General features: G+C 39.9%; 2 protein-coding genes across 4 annotated transcripts in view; one reads left to right on the top strand and one right to left on the bottom strand.

The window, feature by feature from the left end:
- Positions 1–6,004, bottom strand: part of ARL5B (ARF like GTPase 5B) — a 28,352-nt gene extending 22,348 nt beyond the window's left edge. The window contains exon 1 of the mRNA XM_019712872.2: positions 5,656–6,004. Within this exon, the coding sequence (XP_019568431.1) occupies positions 5,656–5,704 (49 nt within the window). The 5' untranslated portion in view covers positions 5,705–6,004. The remainder of the gene's footprint in view (positions 1–5,655) is intronic.
- Positions 6,005–6,144: 140 nt separating this feature from the next.
- Positions 6,145–14,792, top strand: part of NSUN6 (NOP2/Sun RNA methyltransferase 6) — a 54,141-nt gene continuing 45,493 nt past the window's right edge. The window contains exons 1-2 of one of the 3 annotated variants that reach the window (XM_074324837.1): positions 6,145–6,256; positions 12,255–12,598. In XM_074324837.1, coding sequence (XP_074180938.1) covers positions 12,524–12,598 — 75 coding nt within the window. In that variant the 5' untranslated portion in view covers positions 6,145–6,256; positions 12,255–12,523. Of the gene's footprint in view, positions 6,257–12,024; positions 12,599–14,792 lie in introns of those variants that run through there. The other 2 variants (XM_074324836.1, XM_074324838.1) reach the window with 2 other exon arrangements.

Here is a 14,792-nt window from a genome sequence, read left to right as displayed (position 1 = left end):
TACAGAAAGCAACAGCCATTTAAAATAAAATTGAGAAATTAGTCTATGCTGAAATTAAAAATTTCCATTGAGCAGAAATCCCCTTTAAGAAAATTAATATAGGGAAGCCACAGACTGGGGTAAATATTCACAAAACATTTAACTGATAAAGGACTCAATTTCAGAACATATAAATAATTATATATACTAGTTTTATAAATAATTTTTTTAAATGGGTGAAGGATAGAAATATTTCTTAAAGGAAGATATACAAATGACCAATAAGCAAGTGAAAAAGTGATTAACACCCAATAATCATCAGAAAAATGCAAATTAAAACCAAAATCAGATACCACTACACACCTAACAGAGTAACTAAAGTTAAAAAGACTGGCAACATCAAATGCTGATAAGTATGTGGAACATGTAGAAGTCTCAAACATTGCTGGTGAGAATATAAAAATGGTATAACTACTTTGGAAAACAAGCAAACGATATCTTATAAAACTAATCATATATCTACCTTATGACCTAAAAATTGTATTCCTAGACAATCACCTAAGAGAAATGAAAACATGGCTACCAAAAGTCTTAAGAGTATTCATAGTATTACAACCCATCATGATGCAAATGAATAAACAAACTGTGGTATATTTATGCAATGGAATTACAAGAGATCTATGGGGAAAGCTTCCAATGTGAAAGGCTAATATGAAAATAAATAGAAATAGAAAATTAGGGAACAGAAGAAAACTTCAAAGAAATGTATTAAGAAGATACAGCATTATGAAACAATGCCATAAGAACAATTAAAAAAAACAAAAAACATTTAGCAGGGTGACCAGTTAGCTCAGTTGGTTAGAGCGCGGTGCTCTTATAAGGTTGCTGGTTCGAGTCCTACATGGGCCAATCTGAGCTGCGCCCTCCAAAACTAGATTGAAATAACTGCTTGACTTGGAGCTGATGGGTCCTGGAAAAATACAGTTAAAAAAAAAAATAAAAAGTTAAAAAACAAACCAAAACAAAAAAAAAAATTAGCAAATAAGTTTTATAAGTTAAAAATATTATAGCTAAAGCAAAACATTCAATAGGAGGATGGGAAGGCAAAGTAAATATCCTAGAAAGGGCTTTAAAAAAACAACAGTAAAATGGAAATGTTTAATAATCAATTTAGCACAATATGACTTAGATTTCCCGAAAAGTGGAGGTATATGCGTGAATCTGGGGGGGGGTCGGGGGAGGAAAGGATTTTCCAGAACCAAGAAAGGTGCAACTTTACATTGAAGAGGTTCAGAATGCCTAGTACAATGAACCAAAAAAGACACATATTTAGGCGCACCTCTTTCAAATTTAAAAATACCCAGGGTAAACAGAAAATTCTAAAATTTACTAGAAAGAGAAAAAAAAATCAGAGTTAATACTGGTCTTCTCAACAAAACTGGAAGCTGGAGGACAATGACAATACCTTCAAAATTCTGAAAGAAATGTTTTCCAACTTAGAATTTTATATCCAGCCCCATTGTAAATCAAAAAAGAAAAGACCAATACATTTTCAGGCATTTGGAATCAAACAAAAAAGAAAAATCGCTTTGGACAACTTTACATGAAATTTCTGAAGAATATGCTTCATCAACGTAAGAGTAAAGCATGAAGGACCTAAGTTCTAATAAAATTAAAAAGCATAGGAAATTCCTAGAATGACAGCAAAGACAAGTACCAGGCACAGAGGGAAACAAGCCCAGTTTGGAGCAGGGTGGAATACCGAGGGTGTGGGGAGAAAGGATAAATCATCTGATAGGTGCAATTTGGGAAACTTGTACAGTGTTTTCGGATAGCATGAAATGACTTAGTCAAATGTACAAAGAAACTAAAGCGGGTGGCCTGTTAGCTCAGTTGGTTAGAGCATAGTGCTAATAACACCAAGGTTGAGTTAGATCCCCGCAAGGGCCACTGTGAGCTGTGTCCTCCTTAAAAACAAACAAAACAAACAAACAAACAAATAAATAATAACAACAAAGAAACTAAAGCAATGAGATGGGATTATTACTCTAGGGGAAAAAAATGGAAACATAATTACAGTGCACTCTAGCTCAGCAGTAACAAAACTTTGCAGTCACAACAATGAAAAGATCGAGTGTGGATGATACTGAAAAACTATATTGGGATGATGAGGGAAAAGGTCATAAAAGTACTAATGCCTCTTACAGCATAATAAGAAAAATGATTTATACACTTGAAACTAATATAAAGTTACATGCCAATTATATCTCAATTTAAAAAACACAAATGTTGAAAATTTTCATTCGTATATGTGCATATTATTAAAAAATATGGAAGAATATACTGGGGAAAAAGTCAGGTTAAGAGATTTGACTAATATATATAATTTTAACTTTTTAAAAAGAATGTATATGTTACTTTGATATAAACTTTTGTTTAAAGAAAACAGAAAATTCAAAGTTTTTTTTGGATTGGAGATACAATAGTAAGACAAAATTCTTGCCTTTATTTCTATTGAAATAGACAACAAAAAAGTAAGCAAATAAACTTATGATTACAGGTAGAGAAAAATGTTACTAAAAAAAAAAAAAAGAGAATGAGTGTTGGGGGTGAGAAGAGCGGTCAGAGATGGCCTCTCTGAGGAGTGACATTTAATGAGAAATCTGAACCATCTGAAGTAATGGATAGAGTGTTCCAAAAAAACAGGAAGCATAAGTTTAGGTGGTAAGTTTAAGTGTGTTATGTTAAGTCCAGAATTAAGAGCAGAATAAGATAAAGACAGAAATGTAAGACATCAATCAGATGAGAGCAGTCACAAGTAAAGAACAGTAACAAAAGCTGCCTATCAGTGCTCAAAATAATAACATAAAATTCAAAGAAATGATTAATTAAAATGACATTGTTATTTGGTTCTGAAAATTAACTACCATTAAAACCATACTCCATTCGTCCTTAATTCTGGGTAAAACAGGAAATAACTGGTGACCACATGTACAGTGGCAACACAGAGAGAAAAAAGACCAGTCTATGAAAGTTAAAAAAGAAATGCTCAACTTCTGAAGCGAGTTTAAAGATATCACAGACACATACGTATATATTTTATACAAACACATACACGATCATATAGATACATAAAATGAAGTCTGTAAAGATATTTAGATTTTGACATTATTTCCTTCATTGATAAGTGTCAAAGTAATCAGTCTTGTAGCTTAAAATTCAGCAATACAAAATTGCAGAGATTAATTATATACTTGGTAATAGCTTTACTTAACCAATACATGCTTCAATATACTTAGTCCTAGGAAGGTAACAAATTTATGAGAAGATGCTTGTTGTCTAAAGTACTACAGAAAAAAAAAAAAGAGATGGGAGTGAGGCAAATATTGGAAGAAAGATAAGGGAAGAGTGTATTTAAGGTAAGATAACTAGTTCTGAACTCTGGCAGCACATTTGAATCATCACAACACTGATACCCAGGCCACCCCACCCCATTCTGATTTAATTGGTCTGAGGTGGAGCCCTGGGCATATTATTCTAATATGCAACCAAGACTGAGTCACTTGAGTATCTCTGTATTAGATATGTTATAGGAATGAAAATGGAACATGCTGAGACTGTCAGCATTAATTTTGTTGATATAGAAAGTAAAAATAAAGAACTAAAGTATCAATACTTTACTTTAAAAATAACATAGTGACCAAACTCTTCAACCGCTCCCAGGGCTTATTCTGTAGTTTAAAGTCTTAGTCAACATACAAGGCCCTCTGTGATCTGGTTCCCCTGGCTACCTCTCCAACCTCAACTCCTCTACCTCCCCCACAGGCAAACTAAAATACAGCCAAACTAAACTATTTTCAGCTTCCTTCTATTTCATTTCTCTCCTATTTGCATATTATTAGTCCTTCTGCCTAGAATAACAAGACCCTTCTACTCAGTCTGCCTAGCTAGCATGCCTGGTAAACTCCTATTTATCATTAAAGTCCAAGGATACTTTTTTCTGTACAGTCTTCCAGGAATCACATGAGAAAAATTAATCATTTTCTTTTTGGTGCCATCACCACACATTTATACATATCTGTTAAATAATTAACCACATTGCTTTTTTTTTTTCCTACAACTTTCCTTCATTTACTGACCTTTGAGCACTTTAAAAGCAAGTAACTTTGCATCTTTCATTTGTTTTTAAATCTTTGTATCGTCTATGCCTTTCTCTGAAGACTAGTTTATGGCCTATGAGTAAATGTTAGTTGCATGAATAAGTGAGAATAAAATGACAGAATAACTACTAGTTCTAAATTTTCAACAGGAAAGTGAAAGGCAAAGAAAATCGAAATAGTCACAAGGATTTAGAACTGAGCAAGCAATTACGTGACTTTATAGTCATATCAAAGCAGCCATGAATGTCTTTCCTCATCTCCTGAATTTTCCCTTTATCTCCTCCATTCCTTTCTAGCCTGATTAAGGAAGACTCAAAAAACATGATAAAGAGCAGTAATAAAACAGAGAGGGTTTGAGAAAGGGGAATGGGGCAGGTTATATTGGGAGAACCAAAGACTTTGGTCATGTTTTATTTCTTAAACTACGGGAAAAGGTAGCAGGTGATTACTGTATTAATTTTTATACTTTTTAGCATGTCTTAAAATGTGTATGCACGTACCTGTATTTATAACCTTGAAAAGCCTACTTTAGTGTTCTCATCAGTCTACGGAACAAGTGAACTAAAACCACTTCATTCTCTTCACTTCTTACATCCAGAAAAGATACATTAGCAGCAACAAACTGGTATCATAAACACTGGTGTGTTTTTTTTTATTATGTTCAGGTATTAAACGCAAAACGAAATTAGTTGAATTTAAGAACTGGTCTCAATTACTAAGAAAACAATCTGTTAGAAGAATGTCTACAACTTTACCTATTGCTGCACCCCCCACCCCCTTTTATTTCGTCTGGGTATTTTCAGAACACATTACATCTTATTCTGACTCAGAACAGGTTTTACAACCTCCGGGTCCTTAGGACTTGCAACTTCTAGATGTCTCATAACCAGTTGTAGGCTAATTAGGGACACGCAAGAGCCTACATGGAACCAGAAGTCTTTAGATGTCTAACAACTAAGAAAGGAATAAAGGGTTTAGGAGGCAGATTTCCAGAAACCCACGTATTTCAAGAGGAGGACTCGTTCCCGAGTCCTCGAGAGCAGGCGAAATCAGAGGGAACGTGAAGGCGCAGAGGCGTAAAGACCAGGTCGGAAAACAAAGCAGCACTAGTTTAAAAAAACAAAAAAAAAAGTTGATAGCTTTCAGGGCGGACTCTTATCCTGGGGCAAGACTTAAGATGTTCAATTAGAAACATGGAAGGCCCTCAAAAATGCCTCCAGGTACGCTCAGGTGCGTTCCGCTCAGCTTCGCTAAAACCCAAACATTCTTAGTTAGGACCCTGGGAACACCAAGTGCCTCCTCTCCTGACTCCCCAAGTCTCCCGCACACCGGGGCTCTCCTGCACCCTCTCCCGGCCTAAAATTCTGAGTTTTCACCCGCCCCCTTGACTAAGTCACTTCTCTGCGGCTCAGAACATCTGTGTCCACCGAGAGCCCTGCCTCCGGCGGTCCCCTTCGGCGGCCAGCCAGACCCTGTGCCTCGGATCCGAGCCGTTCCGCAGCTCCATCCTCCTCACCTTGGTTAGAGAAGAGGTTCCACAGTTTAGCGAAGATCAGCCCCATCATGAGCACCTGGCGGGCCGCGGGGTCCCTCAGCAGCAGGTGCCGCTGCGCCGGGGCCCCCGCCGCGGCGCGGGCTGTGGGGAACCGCGGAGAAGCCGACTGAGCCTGCGCGGCGAGGGCACTGGTTGGCCGAGAAGCCTCGATGGGCCGCTCAGCTACCGGTCGGAAAGCGCCGCGCCGAGCCTCTCTCGGGCAGTCCTTTGTTTCGAGCCCGCTGAGCCTAACGCCGACCCGTAGGCCCCTCGGTCTGAACCCACCTTCCCACCAGAGCCTCAGCCAGCCCAAAGCCCCGCCTCCGCTCCGCCTCCCCTACCGATCCCGGGACCACCCATCGCCGGAAAGACGGCGCGTGACGTAGGCGCGCTACGTCCACCCACGCCTTCGACGTGGCGCTTCCTCCGGTTTCGCTTCCGGTGTGCGATTTCCAATTGGCTGGTTGTGGCGGCGGGCGGGGTGTGTGTGGGAGTCGGGGACTTTCCCTGAGTGGACGCATCTTCTGTTTCTGTTTAGAAGCGTTTGCCAAGTTGTCTTTCGTGAGCCTCTCTCGTTGCGCAGGTGCGTCCCTGGCCTCTGATCGTGGGGACAGACTGCAGTTTCTCGGAACTGCACAGAAGTGAGGGGAGTTGCTCTCACACCTGACCTCTTCCTGTCACCCTGTGCTGGCAGGCAGTCTGGGGGTTCGGCCGTGATGCCTATTAATTGTGACTGGAAGGGACTGAGAGACGAACCACGGCATTCCTACAGCCACAGAGTTCAGTTCTGTGATTCACTTGAGGGTTTCCAACTTTGCCACGCACCCAGTGTTTTCGTTCATCACAATCTACAAAATAAGAAAATAACTTATTTTCTGAAGTGTTAATTGGAAATAGCTTCCTTTAATTGAAATGGAATCCCAGTGATACAACAAAATAGAAAAAGATCCAAGTACTACAAATGGTGTACTTGGAGCAAAACAAACCGGAATTTCAAAGGAAAAAATGTCGAACTAGAGAATTAAATATATATCTAGGTAATGTAATTCAGAAGGCACTGTATTATAAGCTAACCAGACAATAATACTTGGAAGAACTGGCTGCAGCTGAAATTGAATTCAATTTGTTACTCAGTTCATTAAGAAGTCTGCCTGTATTTAAGCACATTTGCTTAAATGGAGCTGTTTCAATTCTCTTTTCTTTTTCATGTTTAGGTTCTAACACATTTAGCTTCACAAGCTGGGATGACATGTAACTGATCCCCCTGAAACCACTTGAACGAGCGAACTTAATAGAAAAAGACGACCGTGTTTCCCCGAAAAAAAGACCTAGCTGGACCATCAGCTGTAATGCGTCTTTCAGAGCAAAAGTTAATATAAGACTCGGTCTTATATAAGACCCAGTATAATTTATTATACTTATATAAGACCCAGTCTTATTTTAATGTAAGATAGGGTATAATATATAATAAGACCGGGTCTATATTAATTTTTGCTCTAAAAGACGCATTAGAGCTGATGGTCTGGCTAGGTCTTATTTTCGGGGAAACATGGTGTGAACTTTAGTCAGGTCGTAGATTTTAACCCTGGCAGTGTTCTTTTGACACACCAAACTCAAGTATACCTTTTTTTTATTGTGTTTTGCTTCATCGCTCTTTGCAATTATTGTGGTGTTTTATAAGACCCTCCAGCAGCAAAAAGATTGACTTGATGAATGATTAGCATTTTTTAGCAGTGAACTATTTTTGATTAAGGTATGTCCATTGCTTTTTAGGACAATGCTATTGCACACTTACTAGACTACAGTATAATGTAAACATAACTTATAGCACTTGTAAAATAAAAAATTCATGACTTGCTTTATTGCGATATTAATTTTATTGCAGTGGCTGCAACCAAACCTGAAGTACATCTGAGGTATATTTTGTTACCTGTACAGAGAGCAGTATGTGACTTATGATGTCCTCCCAGTGTTATGATAATTCAAAGACCTTCTAAGCCTTGTATGTGGGATAATGTGCTCCAACTTTCTGTTACTAAAGGCAAGTTTTAACCTCCCATATAGAGGAAGTGGTTTCTACTCAGCCTATACAAATTAGCTTAACTTTCATGACAATGAATTGACCTACAAACGTAAATGATTTTGTGATTGTGTAAATAGAGGCTTAAAGGAACATTTCTAGTCCCAGTTTTATTATTAAACAACAAACTTTAGATTCTGTAACTTGGCTTCATTATTACACATGGATATAAACCACATTCTTCTTTTTTCTGACTTCCAGAAGTTTAAGATAAAGTACCTGAAAACATTTTTTGCAGAGCATTGAAGCAAAAACCTATTTCTTAAACATTTTTATGGTAGCCTAATGATACTTTAGAGGCAGTACATTTGAATTATTCTTTCACTTTAAGTGAAATGAATATATTTGAGCAGCGCTGTTGATATATTTATTGGTTCTACCCTTGAAATGTCTGAAACTTTTATGTTGAGCAACTGTTCTAATTTACTCTTATCTGCAAACAATATACCTGACGACAAGTCTGCTGTAATATTTTAAAAATATTTTTTCACATTAAAATTTTTTATTTGTAGATTTGGAAATTTGAAGGTTTTACTTACGGGATGGAAAGAAAACTAGTCATAACTGAAAAATGACTATGATTGATTAACAGAATATAGTTGTGGATTATCTAAACAGAAATTATGCTGATGTGCCATAAGCATTAATCTGTTAGAAAAAATACAATTTAGTTCATATTATACATTTGTATTAGTTACATAAACAATAGTAGGAATACCTGTCAATAATTTAATCAAATTGCAGATTTTTGAGTAAATATACCCTTTTTAAATGTAGCACTTATAACAATTTTGTAATTTATTTTCTTTATTACTTAAAAAACTTCTGAAAACTAATTTCAATGTAAACTTTGATCCAGAGAAGGCAACACTGTTCTATGAAATGTTACTATTTGAATATAAATATATCTTGAATTCATGAAAAAAATGTCATGAAAACAGGAACATGGCAATGCAATCATTAGGATTATAACTTATTTTCTGAAGTGTTAATTGGAAGTAACTTTCTGTAATTAAAATGAAATGCCAATAATATTTCTCTCCAGTTCAATATATTGTAAGAAAAAGATACAAATGCAAAACAAAGAAATTGAAATTTCAAGGAAATAAATTTTGAACAACTAGAGAATTTAAAAAAAAATCTGATATTCTATCTATTATTCCTAAGAAGGAAATATTATAAATTAACTTCAGCTATTACTTGGGATAACTGGCTATAGCTGGGATTGAATGCAATTTATTACTCAGTTAACTAAGATAAATTGCGAGCATGGCTTGAACTCAAAGTCCAGAGACAGCGTGTTCTCCAACTAGGAATGAAACTCTTAAAAAAATAAAATAAAAATTCCCCTAAATCTTTAAGATAATGTTTACTGTGATTTTAGCGTAGCTAGTCAGTCTCCAGATCAGTTGAGATTGATAGCTTTCCAGCCTTTCTAGACTTTCTTCCCTAATCCCCTCATGCCTTCCTCATGAAACTAAATATTGAGGAATAATTGTTTTTTTGTTTGTGCTTTTTTGGTAAAGTTAAGACTTAGAGCACTGCAAACAGATTTAAGACTATATAGATTATATCTAAGATTTTCTTACCCTCCCCCCAAAGGGGGCCATATAACCCCATTGAGAACACACAGCCTAAATTACCCTTATACTCGCATGGGTGTATTCCTATAGGGGTCTTCCTTTGCTTAGACAACATATTCACTATGCCAACTTGAGGTTTGTAATATGCTTTTCTTGGACCCAACCTTAGAACACCAGGAGGTCTCTTCAGCAGCATAACTCACCACAATAATGGCTAACCGAGGATAGTCTTGTGTCCTCAGCACTGCTCATATATGCTGAACCAGTGAACTAATTTCCATCAAATATATGCTTTATCAGCATTTTCTTCTCTAGTTCATACAGATGTCCAGCCACCTAGTTATCTAGTCATTCAGTACTTGACTTCCTATTATGTGTTAGGCACTGGGAATGAAGTAGTGAGAGAAAAAGGCTCTGTGCTCTCTGAATTTACAGTCCATTTGGATTTGTTTCTCCTTCTCCCTGTCTCCTAAATACAGACTCCAACATTTTTGGTGCTAAGGTCACCACAATGTTGAGACTGCAAAAACTCCTTTGGAAATGCCTGGTGTAGACATCTTCCTAATCACATTCAGATGATTTAAACATGGAAGAATCCCATACTTGATGAAGTATGCCATGGTGGAAAGGCAGATATTGGCTTTAAAGCCAGGTGGCTATGGTCTTTATCCTGACTTTCTCACTAATTGTGAGGACATGGAGAGTTATTTCAGCTCTGGGAGCCTTGTTTTACTCGTGTAAAAGGGATAACGATAACCATCTTGCCGAGTTGTGTGGCACAATGGCTATAAAATATTTTCTACAGAACCTATCTGGTGTATCATAGAAAGTAGCTGTTATACTTTTAAAATATCTTGATGTGAAAATTAAAGAGAAAAAGACAGGATGGTCGGTAGCTCAGTTGGTTAGAGCGCGAGCTCTCAACAAGGTTGCCGGTTCAATTCCCACATGGGATGGTGGGCGGTGCCCCTTGGAACTAGATTGAAAACAGCGACTGGATTTAGAGCTGAGTTGCACCCTCCACAACTAAGTTGAAGGACAACTTGGAGCCGATGGGCCCTGGAAAAACACACTGTTCCCCAATATTCCCCAATTAAAACAAATCAACTCATTTAATAAAAAAGACAAGAGAAAACTTTATTCTAAAGTTATGTGTTAATGGCTATGGTGTACTGCAAAAAACACTAAGTCAAAAGTGATGGAAGACTTATTTTTAATTTCCTATTCACTCATAAAATGGGTCTAACTTTCATTAGGTACTGTCATGCAGGGTGTCATGCGGGGTCTCTGGTCCCGTTCCCCACATAAGAACGCAGGATGTGGTGAAGTCAAAAAGGAACACCCACGGAGCCATAGGTAGGGGGTTCATACCACTATAGTCTCGCTAGCGGCTGGGTTGGCGACACAGGAAGCAGGAGCCACAGGATCTGCAACCTGCCGTCTGCTTCTCTGTCAACCAACCAACCCCCTGCTAACTGCACTCTGCCGTGCTAACTGCAACCCGCGCTTGCTAGGTCAGCCACCATCTTCTTGCTAGCCCCCATTTGCTGCTAGCGTAGCCACGGCAGTTATATTAGTGGCCAATGGCTCACTGGTTACAGCTGACGGCCAACTAGTCACAGCTGATGGACATCCAATCACAGTTGATGGCCATTTACTATCTGAGTCAGCACCTTTCTATATGAGGCGGAGAGCCTGGAAACTGCACTCCTGGCTCTGTCCCCACAGGTGCTTTCTCCCTTTCAAACTTTCCCCTCTAACACAAGATTATGTCAAAAGTCTCCAGAGCTGTAAAGTCTAAATCAACTATGTTACAGGTTAGCCTTATTCAACTAATTGTAAATGCTATCTGCCTGAGCATTCATGCCTGTTAACACACCATTAGCCCAGCTTTGGGGACAGTCCCAGAAGCAGAGAGCAGTTTCCAGGCTCTGGGCCTCTTGTGGAGGGGTGCTGGCTTGGGTACTAGATGGCCATCAGCTGTGACTAGATGGCCATCAGCTGTGACTAGTTGGCCATCAGCTGTTACCGGTTAGCTATTAGCCACTGATATAACTGCTGTGGCTACGCTAGCAAGCGTGGATTGCAGTCAGCAAACTGGGTTAGTTGACAGAGAAGTGGTCAGCAGATTGCGGATCCTGTGGCTCCTGCTTCCTGTATCTCTAACCCAGCTGCGAGTGAGACTATAGTGGATGAGCCCCCTGTCTATGGCTCCGTGGGTGTGCCTTTTTGGCCTCACCATATCCTGAGTTGCAGTGCAGGGAGCGGGACCTGAGACACCCCTCCCCCCCCATAACAGCCTGCGTGACACCAGCGTTTTTGAAAAATTTGAAAGTTGATTCAGAACTGAAATCAGATCTGTGTGCCTGAGAACAGTAATTTTATGAAATCAAAGAGTGGCTAATATTTCCAAATAAACTTTGGCTTCATCCTTCTTTTGGAAGTCATTTAGCAGGTAACTAACTGGACCCCTCACCTTCTTCAGGCGAGCCGTCTTCGACCCAATCCCCACCATTTTCCCATTGCCCCGGGGGGGTACCCAGCCCTCCTTGCCGGGTCGCTCCATCTGTGCGCTCCCCGGGGCAGCAGCCCCTCCCTCCTTAACCCCAGCGCCCCGCACTAGGAGGCGCCACGCGGGGAGATCGGAAACTCCGAGGCGTGACGTAGTGGCAACTTGCGGCTCTGGATTGGTAGGCGAGGGAGGGGGGTGAGCCGCGTCGCCGGAATTGACGCGATCTGGACGCGCTTTCTGCCGAGAAATTGGGGGCGCGGTTTTGGAAATCAGATGTTAAGGTGGGGTGCGATTGAGCTGGTGCCAGCCGGGTTTGCTGATCTCTGTCGAGTTCACTCCTAAAGGATTTGCTCGTCTCGCCTTTGTGCTGCCGCTGTTCTGTGTAACGGGTGGTTTTGCCTCGCAGGGACTTCCGTGAGCGCCCTTAAAGGAGGAACGAGGACCCGTGTGGTGGAGGCGAGGAAGCCGCTCTAAACCCGCTGCACTGGGGGAAACTGGGGATGCTCCTTCGCATCTCCGAATTCAACTCGGCGTGAGCGGCGCTATTTTCCTGGACAGCTGATGGTCCCTGCACGTTGGGTGGTTTTCATTGAAAAGACGCTGCTTACTGTAATTCGTGAAGAGGGTAAACACCGTGTTCCAGCCTTTCTCTTGGAGAACTGAGCAATAAGAAAAATGTCTGTTTTCCCTAAAATATCTTTGAGACTTGAGGTTGCAAACTACCTTAAAGAGGGCTTTATGAATGCGGAGGTAGGTCAGATGAACATGTTAGATATTTACAAACACTCAAATATTTGCACACCCTAGAGAAATAGAAAAAAAAGTGTGAAAGGAAACCTAATATTTACATTTTCTTACTCGTCTTTCCAAATGTAAAAAACAAACAAACAAACAAAAAAAAACTTGCCAGTATCTTTCCGCAGGTGTTAATGCTTTCTAAGAGAAGGGGTAAATGAGCAACGGTTTAACACTTAGCATGGGAAAAAAGGGGCGGTGGGGAGGTGCTTATGTGCCTGGCACTGAAGGGCTTACAAGGATGAGCAAGAAAAGACTCCTATCCTGTTGAGTTTGTCCTGTATTGAAGATACACCTGTACTCCTACAGCCTTGCTCTGGCGCTCAGGTGGAAGAGATGCTATAATTTGAGTGCCTTTTAAATGCCACCAGTCCTGCTAGGTGATTTGCAGACCTTTACGTCTTACTCTTAATCTTTTGGTAGAGATTTCCTCTCCATTTTAATAGGTGAGAGAATTGAAGGTCCAAAGATCATGCAACTGACACAAACTGACACAGCTATTAAATAACAATACTGAAATCTGAAGCTAAAGAGCTTAGGTGGAATGGAAAGTTTTGGAATCCTAAGCCCTAACTTTGTATCCCGTTTGAGTAAATTACTTCACATCGCTTAACCTTGAGTTCCTTTTCTGTGAAGGTTGAGGATGGTTAAAAATACCAGGTTTTCTGGGGTGTTAATTAGAAGTGAAAGGAACTGGTATTTTTCCAGCAGTGAGTCCTTGTTACGCAGGGAGTCATACGAGGTCTCTGCTCCCGCTCCCTGCACAAGAACACAGGTGTTGTGCAGGGTGGCCTGTGGGGTCTCTACTCCCGCTCCCCACAAGAACGCACGCAGGACATGGCTAGGCCCCAAAGGAACACCCACAGAGCCATAGGTAGGGGAGTCATACCACTATGGTCTCACTGGAGGCTGGGTTCACAGGACGTGCGACCTGCTGTCCACTTTTCTACCAACGGACCGACGATTCTCCTCCACTCTCCTCGACTCTGCTCCTCTACTCTCCTGGACTCCTCCGTAGCCCTAGCAGTTATATTAGTGGCCAATGGCTCAATGGTTACAGCTGACGGCCAACTAGCCACAGCTGACGGCCATCTACCACCAGAGCCAGCACCCTCCATATGAGGCCGAGAGCCTGGAAACTGCTTTCTGGGGCTCTGTCCCCACAGTCCTCAACAAATGTTCCTTCTGTTTGCTGTTGGCGGTGCCTAGCACAGAAGTCCTCCCCGAACGTTGGCTTTAGTTGCCAGGCCTGTGCTCTTTTCCATTTACCGTCCTGCCTCTAGGCAACTTTGCATTTTCCAGATCTTTGGTTTTTTCCATTCAAAGTAAAGCCACTTAAATGTTAATCATTTTTGAAGATGCTACAGAAGCCACAACCTTTAGATCTGATGTTTACATTTTATTTCCAAAGATTATGTGAAGGGATTGAACAGTGTGGAAAGAGAACATATCTTCTGATTTCAAAGAACTTAAACGTTATAAGGAGCATATGAAGAGCAATGAAAGCATTCAGCATTTTTTTCCTGGCCATTTTTAAAATGTTGAACACTATAAAAGAAGATCCAAATGTCTTACTTTGACACCACCTCTGCCTCAAACCCGCTAGCTATGTGATTTTACAAAAAGAAAAACCACTTCTTTGTAAAAACTACCAATGGTAAAGGAATATGTGTATATATACATACATACATACATATATATATATATATATATATACACATATATGTGTATATATATATATATATATATAAACTAAACTTAATTTAAGTGTGTTTTTCCAGGACCCGTCAGCTCCAAGTCAAGTAATTGTTTCAGTCTAGTTGTGGAGGGTGCAGCTCACACTGGCCCATGTGGGGATTGAACTGGCAACTCGGTTGTTAAGAGCACCACACTCTAACCAACTGAGCTAACTGGCTGCCCCAGGAATATATATATATATTTTTTAAAGGAATATTTAGTTAAAGAAAAAAAAAAAAAAACCTTAAGAAAGTACTTTTAGACTGGTGGATTAGTGGCTGGCCAAGTGGTTTATGAAGGATCTGTGAGGAGTATAGTCAAAGATGATCAAAAAAATGGGGATATATATGTCTCAAAAAGCTTCAGATAATTACAAGGGAACTTGCTTGTTTGAGTCTTTATAACCATTTCT

Source organism: Rhinolophus sinicus, linkage group LG02 (genome assembly GCF_036562045.2).
Source record: "Rhinolophus sinicus isolate RSC01 linkage group LG02, ASM3656204v1, whole genome shotgun sequence".
Classification (NCBI taxonomy): domain Eukaryota; kingdom Metazoa; phylum Chordata; class Mammalia; order Chiroptera; family Rhinolophidae; genus Rhinolophus; species Rhinolophus sinicus.
The sequence above is the reverse complement of the archived record's forward strand: the minus strand, read 5'-3'. Positions and strand labels throughout refer to the sequence as shown.